This window comes from Peromyscus californicus, unplaced genomic scaffold (genome assembly GCF_007827085.1).
Source record: "Peromyscus californicus insignis strain IS unplaced genomic scaffold, ASM782708v3 Scaffold_11__1_contigs__length_118956290, whole genome shotgun sequence".
Classification (NCBI taxonomy): Eukaryota; Metazoa; Chordata; class Mammalia; order Rodentia; family Cricetidae; genus Peromyscus; species Peromyscus californicus.
Window position 1 is genome coordinate 36,519,969 of NW_026294402.1, and position 16,766 is coordinate 36,536,734.

At 47.3% G+C, this 16,766-nt stretch overlaps 1 protein-coding gene across 4 annotated transcripts in view; it reads right to left on the reverse strand.

Annotated features, from left to right (window-relative positions):
* The window catches only part of Tecta (tectorin alpha), a 70,747-nt gene that overhangs the window by 42,055 nt on the left and 11,926 nt on the right, over nucleotides 1–16,766 (reverse strand). For 3 of the 4 annotated variants that reach the window (XM_052757452.1, XM_052757461.1, XM_052757475.1), the window contains 5 exons: nucleotides 16,597–16,762; nucleotides 12,845–13,257; nucleotides 6,992–7,562; nucleotides 4,521–5,113; nucleotides 2,649–3,222 (listed from right to left, as the gene is read on the reverse strand). In XM_052757452.1, the coding sequence (XP_052613412.1) occupies nucleotides 2,649–3,222; nucleotides 4,521–5,113; nucleotides 6,992–7,562; nucleotides 12,845–13,257; nucleotides 16,597–16,762 (2,317 nt within the window). Of the gene's footprint in view, nucleotides 1–2,648; nucleotides 3,223–4,520; nucleotides 5,114–6,991; nucleotides 7,563–12,844; nucleotides 13,258–16,456; nucleotides 16,763–16,766 lie in introns of those variants that run through there. The other variant, XM_052757468.1, reaches the window with a different exon arrangement.

Sequence of the window (16,766 nt, forward strand, 5' to 3'; positions counted from 1 at the left end):
GAGTGACACCCAAATGTGCTCAGGACAGTACAAAACAACCCACAAGTACTCCCTTCCAGGCAGGAGCTAGTTGTCTAAAAGGAAGACCTGGCAGTACATAGATCCAGGATGGGGGAACTTGGCAATTCCACACCATGTGTGAAATCCAGCCAGAAAGCTGAGTGTGAGAGCAGGGGCAGAAGCCATGCTAGAGAGGCTGGAGAAAGGAGGTGTGTGGGAGAGCAGATCAGAGAGGCTTTGGGGAGTATCAAGATCTCCCTAGGCAGAGCAGTCAACAGGAACAGAGCAGCTCTCTTGCTCAAGGTGACTTGGTGAAGAGTTCAGCTTCAGGACTCATGGCATCTGCTACTAGTTCCTTCTGAAGGAAGCTAAGGCTCATCAGGAGCATACTCGCCCAAACTGACAGTCGTCAGGCCTGCCACACGCTCATTGGATGTCTGAAATTCATAAATCAGAGGCTTAAAACTGTGTGTGTGTGTGTGTGTGTGTGTGTGTGTGTGTGTGTGTGTGTGTGTGTGTGTGTGTGTTTAACTCTGTTGAAAGAGCCTATAGCAAAACAAAGATTCCCCTGAGAGCACTGGGTAACTGATACCCAAATGTTTGTCTCTACAACACCCCTCACCAAAAGGAACTAGAGCCCCTTGATGTAAGGGCTGAATGTCACCCAGGGAGGAGAGAATTCAGAGATAAATATGAGCCTCCTGTTTGATCTGAAAGTAAGACAGTGCTAAAAAGCACACCAGAGGTATGACAAAGGATAGGAGTCAGTTTGAAGATCCACAGGCCAAACATGGAACAATTTTAACACCCAAAATACTTTTTAAATGCAATATAAAATATAAGACCTTAAAAAAGAACCCAGAATCCATGTCTATATTGTTGAGACGAGGTGAGATAGACACAAGGTATGAGTGGATAGGTCGATCAACTGAGGGGCAGTTGGAAGAGATGGGAGGGCTCTTACCTACAGTGGGGGGAGAGTCCAGACTGGTAAAGTAGGGAAGACAGTGCTGGGCCTGGAAGTTGTCATTTGCTAATCACAGTGCGAAAGTATAACACAAACCAGAACCAACAGTAGGTGCTGAACTGGGACAGAGATTTTAACAGAGAGCAGCAAAGGAGCATGTCAAAAAAATCTCCCCACACTTTGCTTTTTGGTTGTATGAGAAAACTCATGAGAAATCTACAGAGGAGCCATTCCTTGGCCTGGACGTAAGCATGCACCTCACTCACAAGGGGGCAGATGAGGGAAAGGAAGCAAAAGGGATAGGCTGGATACAACAGGTTTAATCTGGGTAATGAGTACATAGGAATGCTCACAATTTTTGTGTAACTTTGAAACGATTTAAATTTTTTAAATGAACTTAGAGTGGATGATGACACAGAGATACACAGACCCAGAAGTGGGTGTCTTCATGGTTTAGGTTTTGGTTTAGGGCCCAAGTTTTTAGTGGGAGAGAGTGATGTATAGAAGTTCTGGTCATGCCATTCTTCCTATCCTGCATGGGTTCCACCCTCTCAGTCCCTCCCCTTCTGCTTCTTCTGATAAGCTGGGTGTTGGGTATCTTGTCTGCTCAGGAGTTATTCTAATGACTGCTAGTATCGCCACTGCCTGGCTGAGAGGGATTGCATACTCTGGGGACAAAATGAAGAGCCAGGTACATGGGACTGTCTTAATAGCCATTCTCAGGTTTGCCCTAGGGAGAAACACTGATCTCCGACACCCTGAAAGGTTCCCCTGCTGATTGTGCCCTTCCAAAATGAATGGAGCTCTTCTTTGCCCAAGGGGAAGGTATCCGTGGAACCATCACCAAGGCTTCTGGTCCTTTAACCCGGTGTCTGTGCTCTCTGTTGATAAAAACCACCGGTCAATGGGATAACTACCTGCTCTACAATGAAAAGATACTGTGTGTTTAGAAATGAAAAGAAGGGACTTGGGAGGTGGCTCAGCTGATGAAGTACCTGCCACACAAACATGAAGGCCTTAGCTCAGGCCTCAGTTATGTGCCCCAGCATCCATATAAAAGCCCGAGTGTCTATAACCCCGGCACTGAGAAAGGTGGATCCCTGGAGCTCTCTGGTCAGTGAGTCTAGCCAGTCAGTGAGCTCTAGATTCAGTAGGAGACACTGTCTCAAAAGATAAGGTTGGAGGGGCTGAAGAGACAGCTCATCAATTAAAAGCATGCATTGTTTTTGCAGAGGACTAAGTTTGGTTCCCAGTACCCATATTGGCCTGTACCTCTAGCCCCAAGGCATTGGATGTTCTCTGGCCTCCAATGGCACCTGCACACACACACACACACACACACACACACACACACACACACACACACACACAATTTAGAAATCTAAATCTTCAAGCAAAAAAAAAATGTAAGGTTTTGGAAAGGAATAGTGGAAGATATCGATGTCAATCTCTAGTCTCTATACACACGTACATGTGCATATGCACACATATAAACCACACACACACACACACACACACACACACACAATGAAAATAAAGATGAGAAACAGTCTTGTTTGAGGATGGGACCAAAGACAGGTCCTTGGACTCCCCTTGAGCTCAGTCCCACTGAGAAGCCCTGAAACCATGGTAGAGCACGCTTCCCCAGCCCTGGCCTCCCCACGGTGCAGCGTTAACTTACGGCAGAAGTCGTAGGTCCTCCAGGGCCCCACCTCCACGTCTGCATTCTTACAAGCACTGGCATAACGGGCCACAGAATCACACAGCTCTGACTCGTTGCCTCCGCTCTGGCACAGGCGAAAAAGGCAGGTGCGGTAGTAGGCGGTGACGTTGACCACGCCATGGCACTCCAGGAAGGAGCTGTTGGAGGGGTCATTGATGATACCGCACCGGGAGCGGCCCCGGTAGAACTTGAGCAGCTCGGAGTCATTGTTACAGGCCTTCAGCAGGTCCCCACACTCGCCGTTGCAGATTTCCTCAAATGTCGTCCAGCTCTCCAAGAACACTGCCAGGTTGTCCGTGCACTTGCCATTCGGGAGGCAGAACTCGTCGCTGGCATTGGCATTGAAGAAGCCACACAGGCCCCCAGTACAGTTGAAGTACATGGTGGACAGCCGGATGTACAACAGGCCCACATCCGAGTACTGGACCGTCACCACGCCCTTGGACTCGACGGTTGTGCTGTTTTTGTTTCGGTAAATCTCCAGCCTCCCCGAAGGATGGAAAAAGGGTAATTCCACATCTTGACCATTAAGCTGAAATATCCAAAGTGCTGCCCTCAGTGACAGGGACCCGTGTAGGACCCACTACTTCTGGGGCTGGGAAAGAGCCAGACTCTGTGCCAGGACCAGCTCCTTGAAAATACCAAGGAGCTGACGGTATATGTAAACTGCACACAGACACCAACTGTTTATTCACAGGCTTGCTTCTCTCTTTGGAAAGCCCCGTTCTCTCATTATTTTAGTGTGTCCCAGATCTCAAGCTAGTCCCACACAAACACACTGAGTGAGACTGTCTTGAGGGGCTGTATTCTTCCTGCAGCCAATTTCCCTTCAGGCGCTGTTTCCCTGACAGCGCCCTTCCTCCACACCTCTCTGGCTCCTTCTTTTGCCATCAGATTTTAATTTTTGCCTGTGCCCCAGACCGTTGGGGCACATCGAGGAGAGCTACTGTCTAGATGTCCATTCACCTATCTCTGCTATTCCTTTACCAGATTAATCTCTGTCAACTCGCTAATGGGGCTGAGCACACAGCCTCTTCCTTCTGTGGACATGTGTCTTGTAATCTCCCTAGGCTGCGTGATGGGGATGTTTGTTTTCAGAATGCCACTCAATTCACGTTAGACTGAAAGGAGGGAGAACCCTTTCCTGGCACCACTTCATCTCAGCCACGTCAGCGAAGGGACCCTCACCTCGCCCCTTGGTGCCTTCTCTGGATTCAGACATTGTTCTAAGTGATGCCCAAGATTCCTTCAAGAACTAATGAGCCTGGACACCTGATGATGGCTGCATTAGCCCATGTCAGAGGGAGAGGAGGCAGCATGGCAAGGCACCCCAAGGAATCTTACCTTGACTTCCATATTGTGAACATAAACTCCCTTCTACATGTAGAAGGGATATTACATCATGAAGAACATAAACAACAACACCCAGGCTACTTGCTCTTAAATTCCATTTTGAAGCTGTGTGTCTGTCCTTGAAGGAAGTTTCTTAACCTCTCTGTATCTTGGTTTTGACATCTATATGATAAAGGTAATATTATAACCTACTTCATGAAAAAGGCTTAGAATAGTGCTTGGCACACAGCCTTCTGTGGGGACTTGATCTTATAGAGAGTGGGTTTTACTCTATCTGTTTCTGAAAATTCCAACCTGGTTCTGTTTCTCCACCTGCTAGAGTCTCATTTTGGGTCAATCATTTAAAAAAATGCCACCATATGGGAGCATGTTCTTTTTGCAATCCACTCACAGCCAGAGGAAGGAAGCCAAGCCAGATGAAAGGGGCAAGTTCCATCACTCCATCCAAAGACCCTCAAAGGAAGCAAGGAATCTTACCTTGACTTCCAAAGCCCCGACTCCTCCTATCTTGACCTCTTGGTCAGCCACGAGGATCCGAACACCCCGGAGCCAAGCAGGCCCCGCATCAGGCTTCTTCTTGTTGATGTCAATTTCCAAGTACTCAGGACGCTCGGGGCAGGTCTTGAGGAGTGTGTAAGAGAATTCGGATGGGAAAGCGTAGGCGGCACCGTCAAATGTGTGTAGCACCTGGTTCTGGCTGAGCAGGCACACAGTCTCCCGCTTGGGGAAGCAGCCCTGGTAGCCATCCTCCACAGCACACACCTCCCCACTCCGGCAGGTCTTGTTGAAGCAGTAGACATCCCCTCCCTCCTCACATAAGCACTGCACCGTGCAATTGGCCGTGGCCCAGAAGAACTCCCCCATGGTATAGTAGTGACCATCGAAGTCACAGCCGCATTTGTGCAATGGGACACACTGGCTGGTGCTGAGGACAAAGCCCTCGTTGCACTCACAACCTTCTGTACATGGTGTGGCACAGTTCTGAGAGGCCGTCAGATCTGAGCAGGTGTCAGGGCAGCTGCTGGTGCATACGGAGTAATGGCTGAAGCTTGGGCACCGTACGGTAGACACTGGTGCAGAGAAAGGAAGACAGCTCGGTCATAGGTGAGCAGACCCAAAGCCAGCAAGTACAGGGGCTGGGAGAAAACAAAAATGCTCCCCCTAGATTATTCAGGGCCCCAGAGTGAGGGTCAGGTGGCCACTTACTGGGGAAGAGACCAAAGGGGACCACCTATAAGTATTGACACAATTGCTTTCTCCGTATGCTGCGGCTGTGAGATTGTACCTGAACTTGAACCCCCTGAAATTCACCTTGAGGTTGTCTGTCCTGACTGGCTTAGCCCCCATTCCTGAATAGAGAGTTATTACTTAGGGATCTACAGTCCTGAAGATGTTTTCAAATCCCTCCACCAAGGACATAGCAGATGCCTTGATTTTAAAGAGCATGGCCCGTTCTTAGAGGAAATAAAACTTTCAGGAGAAATGAAAATTGTACCCGTTAGAGCAGCAACTTGAAGACATGAAATTTCAAACAAGAAGGCACTTAAAATATTTGAGTGTGACCGAGGCAGACTGTGGAAATGAATTCCTGGGACATTAAAAATGAGAAAGAAGCTGAGCAGTCTGCAGAGTTCTTGTGCCTGTTCCTCTGGGAGGCTTGCTGGGAGCTGGCTGCCTTCCGAAGGCTGTCCGTGCCTTAGAAGCTTGCTTCTCTTATTTAAAAGCATTCAAGTCTACATAAATGTTTGAATCTAGTTGAATTCAGCAGGCATAAGTCTAGTAAACCAGCTCTGAATTAAATATAATTCATCCCAGTAAGAGGGGTGGGGTGGCTATAAGACAAGAACCAGACCAACTAGGAGAGATATACAACCATTATTTATAAAAATTTAGTTGGGCAATTTGGAAGCTCTTGGATTATATAAGGCTCAAAGAGAAGCCATATTCAACTCGAATGTGAATTATGAGATGGCTGCTCTGGGTATAATAGAGGCTGGTCAGTCACTCACACAGCATGAAAGATACACTGTCACTTGGTAGTGTGACCAATATACTGAGATTTGAATCTGACACATGATGATTTATGTGGCTCCAACCCACGCTTGTGGAGGAAAGCTCCCTCTAGCCTTGGAATTCAGAGGAACTTTTAAATCTCACCTCCATCGCCTCTCAAAGGCACGGACAGAAACTATTTACTCATACAAAGGGAACGAGGGACCAGGAAGGAGACCAGTTATTATTGTGCTTTCATATAAGTAGGAAAGGGGAGGCTTCAACGGGATAGTGGGGTGGAGAGAAACAGTCAGAAGCTAAGCAGTATGGGAAAACTTCATCCACAAGCCTATTGTAAAAGGATCTGGATACACCCACAGGTCCAGGCTCCCCCTGACTAATTCTGGCTAGGCAAGAAAAGGGCTTCCTTCCTGATGGGCTGTATTCTCTGTTCACAGTCCTTTCTCGGACCAGATCAGATGCTGCAGAACAAAGGACATGAACAGTGAAGACCTTGGAGTTGGGGACCAAAGCTAAGTTGCTAAAGAGCCATGACAGAAGCCTCCGCCCAGGAGGGAAGCCATTCCCCACGTGGGCTCTTCCCCTAAGTACCATCTGCACCTCCTCAACAAACACCCCAACTGTGGAAGCCCTGCCTGCTGGCTCAGCTCCGGGCTGTTATCCCCTCTATGGAGTTTCCCCAGCCATGTATTTTCTGTCACTCATTTCCTGTTTCTAGATGCCTTACATTCATCAACGGTGCTTTATTTCTTAGTTATGACAGTGGGAGGGGTACAGTAAAGATCTCTCCACAGTTCACTCTATATAACTTGTGGTATTTCAACCCCACCCTCACTCTTGGACCATCATTCTTAACAGGGTCTGGAGGAGGCCTGAACTCCTATCCCTGCCCCAGGTACAGGGGACACCTTTCATAAGATGGCACACCAGCTTACCACACCCAGTTTGGATTCTCCAGTCTCCGATTGGGATGCCCAGGGCTTGACACACCAAGGCGTAGGCCTGAATGGCTTGGCAGAGGAGCGTGCCGTTGTCCCTCACACTGCACAAGTCGTACACACAGCTGTGCACAAAAGCCGTGGCATCCACGACAGTGCCGCACTCCCAGAGTGGGCCGTCTGTCTTGTTGAGGAAGCCGCAGTAGTCAGAACCAAAGTAGAGGGCCTCCGTGGCAGCATCACACTGAGTGCAATTGTCCACACAGCCAGAACCACACTTCCAGTCGGCGTGGTAGACGCGCCAGCTCTCTCCCAGGTCCAGCACCGACATGGCGGGCCTGCCGTCTGGGCGGAGGAAGTCATCCAGTGGGTTTTTATTGTAGTTCCCACAGAGCCCACAGGTGGAGTTTATATAAGAGCCCGGGATGGAAATGGAGGCGTAGTGCTGGCCGTCGAACGTCACTAAGAGCCCAAAATCTGTTTCCACGGCAGTAGACATGCCACTCTGGTAGATTTTCACTGCCCCCAGCTCTAAGGTGACGGGCAAAGAAGTCACTAGGTCATTCACCTGCCAACAGCAACAGTAAAAGGCGGGTGAACAGGTGGCCATGCGTGTGCCGCAGCGCAGGTTGGCAAGGGATAGCAGAGCAGCTGTCATGGAGAGAACAGTCACCCCAAGTTTCCAGGCTCCCATGGTCTTCCCTCTTCCTGTGGCTGACGTCTGGGGGGAAATACTTAGATAATGGTGAGCTGTGGGCCAGAGGGCACTGGGCATTTGAGACCAAGAGCTCTGACAGTTCTTGTGCCATTGTGCATGTCTCTGGGGACTGGCTGACTGGTACCCTTCTTGCCTGGCGCTAGCCTGACTTCAAACTTTTGCCTGAGAGGTACATCACTTTGATTTCCCTTTTTATTTCTCTAAGGGTCCATTAAGTCTGGGGTATCGAATATGCTCCATGACCCCATCACCGCCCTCTGTACCCCCCTGGCCCTCCTGCCAGATGATTTGTGGTTGTGCCAACTTTGTGATGCTGATGGTCTTGGAGGTCACGCTAGGGCCTTACTCTAAGCATGACACACTGTGGCTTCTTGACATCTGAATGACACCATTCCATCACCAGCATCAACAGATCTGAATCCTTGCTAAGTACCAAGCCCTATGCCGGGATCTGAGAAGTAGGGGGTTAAAGAAATAATATTCACCCTTGTTCCCCAAGGAGCTCCCAGCCTAGTGAAGAAGAGGCACACAAACAGATATTTATAGTAGTCAGTTTTAAATATGAATCAATGGGTGTAATAGGAGAACCGAGTGAACACTTAACCCAGCCTCGGGGACTCATACAAGGTTTTTAGAGGCAGTTAAATCTGACTTGAGTTTTTGAAGATAAACTCAAGTTGCCAGATAAAAACCCTGGGGTGGGTGTTGAGCAGAGAATTCCAGGACAAGAGAATAAAGGCAGGGGAGTAGAGGTAACTGTGTGGGATGGGAACAGTCATGGGATATTCAGGAATGCTGAGGAAATCAGTAGCCAGAGACAAAGCTTAAGACACAGGCCAAGTCCTAGGGACTGCTCTGATGTCAAGCAGTGTTCTAAGAGTGCGGGATTACCAACAAGTGAGTTGGTCAAAATTCCCTTCCTTGTATAACCTAGTGTTTATCAGGGAAACTAGCCACTAGCAAAGCAAAGGTATATAACATCTAACGATGTGTGAGTGTGGATTACAGATCCCAGTGTTCAGAAAGAAGCTTTATAACTATAAGTGAATGGCCAGGGCACAGCTCCATGGGAAGGTGGCATTTGAGAGAGGAAGAAGCTTTGGAGGGAGAGATCACAGGGAGAGATCAGGGGGCCCTAAGGTGGGGGTGTTTCTGGGCGCTATAGTCATCAGGGTCCCCACGCAACTGAGCTGAGCAAGCAGGAGAGGGCAGTGGTAGCTGATATCAGGCAGAGTAGCAGCCAGAACAAGACAGGACTGCAGCTTTAGCTCTGGGCAAAACGTTGAACCAAGAGGGTATTTAAAGCAAAGGATCTGTTAGGAGATCTGACTTCTGCTTTGACAGAACCGCTCTGGCTCCCATGTTGAGAACAGACCTTGAAGGCCCTTTCAACCACGTTAAAAACAAGACAACACAGATAGAGTGGACTTTCTACTCAGTAGGGAGAGAGCCCCTGAAGGGGTGTAAACAAAGAAAGGACACAGGAGCTCTGCATTTCAGGAAGCTGATCCTGGCTGGCAGGAAGTGCTTGCTGAACTAAGTCAAGAAGAGAAGCAAGGAGCCTAGCCAGGCAGCTGTTGCTAGAGCCCAGGAGAAGACAAGGGCAAAAGCCAAAACCAGATACCAAGTGGGAGGGACAAGCTGTGCAGCCTACTCAGTTGTCCCCCTTAGTCTCTCCTGTGGCTGAATAAGAACTGAGGGAAGACTCAAGAGTGAATCTCAGTTTGCTAGAGAACATGAACAGGTGGTCTGAAATGCCTCTAACAGAGAGCCCAGCTTTATAGCCACACTTACTGTACCGAGCTTCTGAAGATGTTCATGTTTAGGAGCTGGGGTGGGATGATTAGTCCTGTCAGGGTCCTCAGTGGGCCTGACTTTAAATACACTTGGACTTTCCAGGCTGACCTAGACTCATACTGGATTCTGGCATGTGGAAACATGTGTCTTACCTTCCACAGGGGCATTACATTCTGAGTTGGAAATGAGGTGATAAACTGTCCAGATGTTGCTCTCAAAGTTTACTGAAGTAAACATCACATGTATTCTCTGAGATTGGAAGCAGACCCTCGACAGAATTACCCTTAATGGTCTGTTCATGGTGATGTAGGCTCTGACTAGTCTGTACCTCAAAATCCTGACACCTTCTGCTTATTGCCCAGTTTCAAAGTTACTACTACATTTGTAGGTATTTGTCATAGCAGCACCCCACTCCTGGTACCAATGTTCTGGATCAGACTGCTTGAGTTGCAATAAAATTTTTATAAACCATGGAATATTCAAGAAGCTGAGAAACTCAGGATAGGAATGCCAACAGATTTGGGTTTGTAAAGGCCAGTTTTCTGGTTCATAGCTTTGCATTCATGTGATAGAAAGGGTAAATTAGCTTTCTGTGACCTTCTATAGGGCACTAATCATATTCATGAGGGTTCCACCCTCATCACCTAATTATTTCCCCCACCCCATCTTCTAACACTACCCTCATGAGAATTTCTTCATAGAACATCCACATATGACTGGGGAGGGCATAAACCTTCAGAACTGTAGCAATGGTAGAAGATTCATTCCTACTTTTAATTCACTAGCAACAGACAGACCTCTTTGCTTTTCCTTCCCCTGTGTTCTAGGTACTTTCCTTGTCAACAGCTCTCTCCTAGGATGTGCACAGGGACAGGGTGGGGAGGGAGAAGAGAAATCGCAAAGTGTGGGGCTTGGACATGGTAATATGGAACCAGCATGTGCGGAGTGCCTACTGTGTGCCAGGCTCTGCGCTGGGTGATGCACATGCTTGTTGTACTTAATGTTCATGAAACCTGAAAGGTTCTTATCATGTTTTTATTTTAATTAAGGATAGAGCTTGTGACAGAACTAGACACTTGCTGAGGTCCAAAGCCATGCTTCACCACTGCTTCAAACTGTCTGTATCAGCTCTGAGTGGCGACAACCAAGCACAGGTTGTAGCCTAGGTGCCCGATCCAGGGACACAACTTCTCTCTCTTTACAGAAAAGGAAAATGAAGCCAGCGGCCACTCTGCTGGCAGTGATAGCACAGGTATTGGGCAGGTCGCAATCCACAGTCAGAGCTCTCCATCCCCTGTGGGCTAGATGGCCTGCACATCCCCTGGAATGTGGAACCTAAACCATTCAGGTTCATGATGGGGAGAAACCAGAAAACCTGTAATCACTAGGAGACATTTGCTAGGTATGGATGCTCATTTATGCCAGCTTTCTTTGAACTTCATTAGCATGTATAACCCAAATTGTTTACTTTATCATTTGAGAATGGATTCAGCGGAGAAAACCCCGTTGAAAGAATGCTGCTTCTAATCCAGCAAATGGAGACAGGGTTGGAGAAAGGGGACCTGTGGTTTGCAAGGATGCAACTTGGGCCATTCCAGGCTTGGCACAATATGGCTAGGAAGTCAGCTGCTTCCCCGTAGTCTTGGGCTCCTTCCTGTTTCCCGGGCCTCTCTCTGGCTGTCCCCACATCACCCTGGGTCAGGGCTCTGCATCCATCTAGCCGCTCTGCCCAGCGTGGCAGGTGGATTCAGAGGCACTGGAAACCATTTGGCAAAAGGAAAAGGACGCCGTTGTTAGCTTGCAGTTGGAGTCACATAACCTTTTCTTTCTAAAGCATTTATATTCACATCCACATCTCCCTGTCGCTACAGAAAATTGAGGAATCCATGCCCTATGCCTGGACGGTGGAACAGAGCCATGCGAAATTAGCAGAGCTGCAGGGCCTGAAAGAGACGACAGTGTCCTTTCTTTCATTAAAAAAGAAAAAAAGAAGTAAAAAGTCCAAGCGTGAGCAAAAAGGAATTTTAATCAAAATGGAAAGTAGGGTCGAAGCATGACACTTTTCTTTTCGACTACTGGTATCAGACACACCAGTTTTACAACAAAGGCCAACTGGGAAAGCTGGTGAAAAAAAAAAATTAGCCAGAGATGTATCTAACCACAAGGATAAAGATGGCACTCAATGGCACAATATAAATGTGCAGTGGAAAAATTCCAAACTTCTGTACCAGAATCCTTCGCTGATATAGGATCCTGTCCCTAGAGAGACTAGCCAAATAACAAGCAAATTGGCATTTCAACTGTGGTCATAGCTCACTTTCCTGATTATAAAGCTCATGAGCTGCAGACTTAAGATTGGCAGAGCCAGAAAAAGTGGAATTAGTTCCCTGGCTTTTGTCTTTTGTTGACTATGCTACAGCAATGAAAACTACAACACATTTTTTATTAGTTCTGGTTGGTACTCTACTTAACAACCATGCACCAGGATTAAGGATTGCCTTGGTTACACCCTTGTGGTCTCCAAGTTATGACTGCTTGAATAAATACATGGTTACAACAAGGTCTTCATTAGCATTATGAAAATCGAGGCCTCCACCAATTGAGTAACTGCTAGTAGCTTCAGGCTTTCCCTCGATGCCCCTATAACAGGAGTCATTTCCATATGCTAAACAGGCCAGCAGAGATTTGTGTTCCTCCCTGTGGGTGTGGGCAGAAGTGGGGGTTTCTTCGGAGGGGCATTTGAGTAAAACTTTCCTGGGATCTTTTCATACAGGACTTACTAAGTGGATCACCAAGACCACTCTAGGGTGATGCCTGTGGTGACATCAATCGATGTAGAAGTTTCTCTGTGAATCAAACAACAGTTCTTGGGCAAACAGGATGGGGTCCTGAGGTAGGTTGAGGATGACCCCTAAGGCTATACTGAATTAGGGGTTAGCACTCTGTGCTTCCCTTGTAGCCTGGGCATGACCATATGACTTTTAATTATTGCAAGCCAAGTCTATGAGGAATTAAGCTTGTCTTTCTGTTACAGTGACTTCTGAGAGACATATACCTGTATGTATGTGTATTCATGTACATGTGGAAACATGTGTCCACCAGTAAGGGAACTAGGAATGGGAATGTGGCTTTTTTTTTTAAAATGTATGGTCTCACTATGAGGCTTTTGCACAAAGAAACTTTGGCCTATTAAAGCATCTTCCAAGGCAAGAAGGGCATCTACCTGTTTGGCACTATAGAAAGACCAACAACAAAATGGTAGACAGAGGGAAGTTTTCCCCAGGCTGAAGCATCTTTGGATTCTCCATCTCTCCATGATGTACGGAGGGTCTTACCTTGACTTTTCCATAGCTCCCTTTCGGGATGAGAATCTTGTAGCCATTGACCTCAACAGAGAGCTCCTTCACCCACGAGACGGCAGAGCCCCCTCGGTGCTCGTTCTTGGCCTCCACACTGAAGAAGGGGAGGCTGGAGGTTTGTAGACACTGTCGGGCCAATAGGTAAGCACAAGAGCCTTGGAAGTGGAAGAGGAAGCCATCAAAGGTGTGGTAGTGTGGCTCTCCAAACACCACACAGGTGCTGGTCTCCACAGGGCTGCAGTAGAAGAATCGACCCTTGGGTTCGCACACCTCGTAGGGGCTGCAGGAGGCCTCCTGACAGTAGATCTCATTGTTAAAATCCAGACAGCGGCACTTGATGGTACAGTTCAGATCATCCCAAAACACCTCCCCTCGCCGAAGGAACTGTCCTGGGAATAAGGACATCAGAGCCAACGCTTACTATTTCCCTTTCGTGCCAGGCACTGGGACAAAGATTTTGCTTTGATCTTGCCTTCTCATGCCACTCATGAACCCACTTAGGCAGAGATTACGGACTGTCACCCTCATTTGACAATTGGGGAAACTGAGGCTTAAAAGCAGTTGAATAATTCATTCAACATCTCTCAGCAACTCAGCCAAGATTCCAAGCTGAGTGGGTCTGAATCCAGTGTGAGCTGCTGGCATTGTTAACTCCCCAGCTGGTGAGCAAGCCCACAGACAAGCAAAGACACATTGCCTTCATCTGTGGGAAAGTCTCTGACACTCAGGAGCCATTTCCTTTTCAAGAATACGAGCAAGGGCATTCCAAAAGCAGACCCAGCGGATAGCCACATGACTCGGCAATCAGTTGTTTATTTCCTAATTTGTTCATTTAATCAACAGTCTGGGCAGCATGTACCCCAAAAGGTCAACAGCACAAATCAGGAGGCAGACATAAATCCTAGCTTCCTGGGAATATTCTAGAGAAGACTGGCCTCTTCTGTGCTACTTTCAAAGGTTCATAAATACTACAGCTGCTGCTCAGGCTGAATTTCAAGCCTTGCAAGTTCTTTTCCCTCCAGCTCCAGGCCCTGCCCAAGTCTGGTATTTCTCTCTTTATCTTCTGGAGAGAACCTGCTGACCAAGTCTAGGTCAGGGGGAGGACCAGGGAAATGGCTTTAAGGCATGTGCTAATTTTTAATAAATATTCACTACCATTTATTTGGCAGACATTTAATCTTTAAAATCATTGCCCTGAATAAATTATCTAACACACACACACACACACACACACACACACACACACACACACACACACACACACACAAAACACACCAAGACTCCCTAATATCTTGCAAGCTGTACAAGCCTACCAGCTTAACCCCAGAAGAAGACAGGGGACTTTAGGAACAACTCTTTCTATATCTGTCCAACAAGAAAATGTCTCAACAAGCAATTATGCCTCCTACCTGTTGAGATTTGCACCTAAAAGGAGATAATAGATGTATTCATATTCCCAGTAGGTTGTATGCATCAGCCCTTAAAACAGGCCCTAAATCCTCCAACACTTTGGCACTAGCTCAAGGTTGCATATCTTTTAACAGCCTTCACTCAGTATCATTTCCAGTCTCTGCATTTCCAGGCTTCCAATAAATGAGAGCAAAATATCTCTGAATAGACCAGGTTTGGACTGAAAGGTAGACGCTCTGTGATAATTTTGTTTGTGAAATGATGATTTAATAAGCCATCTCTATGGAACTAAGTCCCTTGCTATAAGCCAGGCCAAATCCTGATCTCATTAGATTGATATACGTCCAGTGGCACATAAAAATGCACAAGTCCTGTGTGGATATTGAATTTGCCCTGCATATGAAACCCAAACACATAACTCAAGAGGGAAAGAAAGCTGTGAGAGTGAGAACATTGCACACAGCTGACATCAGACTATCCCCACAGCTCTGTCAGCCAAGGCTGTCCATCACCACAGCGCTCATTCCCAGGACTCAGGTGAGAGGTCACCACAGAGAACACATGGTACAGTCCACAGTCAGTGAACTCTTCAGCGCTTGAGCAAAGGGAAGACATGAGAGTCCGGGACCGAGATGAGGAGGCAAGGGGACTGCATCTCACACAGATGTTAAGTAATGTTGTGTTGACCTTCCCACAAGGGAAGAGGGACAGTCTCAGAAACCATGAGGGACTCTGGGCCTAGATGCTTTCCTATCCAGTTTAATACCCCTTTAGCTGCCTAGCGCTTGCTTCTTATTCCAGCATGAAGGACTTCACAGAGTCCACAAGGCTAAGATGCCCAGGCAAGCCATCCTCACACATAACCTTGCCTTAGGGCAAAGTCAGAGGTTAGGTAAATCAGTGGATGACGGCAGAAGGCATGGGAACTTCAGACCATATGAAACTGGCTTTTCTATAGATTGAAAATTGAAGCTGAGTCAACAGAGATGTCTGGCAGCAAAATATGCAGATTATGCTTCCTACTCAAGGAGGAGAGATCTCCTTATCCCAATGCAAAAGGTTCTTACCGATCTTCAATCGCTTTGTTCCAACACTTCCTGTGTTTCCACAATACCCTGTACCACGTTTATTATAAGTGTCACACCATGTCACCATTACATCTATGTCTATTTCTTTTACTGTGGTATTATCATGGGCAACTAATACTGACATCTCTGCTATCCAAAGAGTAGCTGGGGTTCAATAGGTTTCTTACATTGTTCTTTAGAAAGATAAAATGGATAGACAGATGGATCAGTGAATCAGTGGACAGTTGGAGGCATGTGAATAGATGGATTGATTGGAAAAATAATGCATGGATGGGAGGATGGTTGGATGGGTGGCTAGGCAAATCATTGGATAGGACGGTAGGTGGAGACAGGGTGGATAGAGAGGGGAATGTTGGATGGGTGAGTAGCTTGGCAAGAGGATGATGGGAGCGTAGTGGAGATGGATCGGCCAATAGGTGGGCATTAGATAAACAGACAATTTCTTGCTTCTTATTGCTGTAGCCTCTACTTCTACACGCAGAGATATTAACAGAAATCCTGTTTCCTGGATACTTTGAATAAGTAGGAGGCAGGAATCAATACACAGGGATGCTCCTGTGAGAACTCCAGGGCTATTATGCACATCTGAAGAGATCTTGGCAGTTGAGAAAAGATGCCACACTACAGAGGCCAACGTAAAGAGAACTCACCATGGAGCCTGTTCACACAGACCTAAAGCAGCTTTGATTCCCCTAATCCCTGAAATGTCTTTCTACCCCTGAGAGGATTTTAGGATCTCCCCCAAAAACTCGGCTACCTTTTCTTTCTCCTCGTACTAGGAGCTACTGATTTACCATTACAGGGACTTGGCAACACTCCAAGTTCACCCACGCCTGTGGATCTACAAAGGGCAGATGGCAGAAGAAGAGTAAAGATGAGGACGGAATCTTAAATGGGGAACAACAACAACAAAAATAACGTGAGACAGGAGGGCTCCCTTCTGTCCATCTGGCTGAGAAATCACTTAAGATCCTGGCGCACTTTGGAGACATTCCAAGCTAGTAGCTACATGCACACCACAGGCAAGGCCTCCGAAGTGCACCACATGCAGGGCTGCTCCCGGGGCGATGAATGCGCATGCTCAAATTACCTTGATCTCCATCACGCAGCTGAGAGATGTCAAAAGAGTAAGCCATCAGGAATGAGTCCTCTCCCCGTGGCTGGAAAGCTCGCCTGTCAATCTAAGGGAAAGGAACCCTGCTCTGTCAGAGAAAAAGAGGAGAGGTTTACCCCTGGAGGTGCAGCCATTGGCCGGGTCAATTTCCTTCCCATCAACTTTAAATGCCCAGCGTCCTGGAACATTGACATTCGTGGTCTCTTGGATATTTACAATCTCAGGAGTTCTTGACCCCGGAAGGCTGAAGAAATTCGTGAGGTTTCCACCATTAAATCCCGCCTGG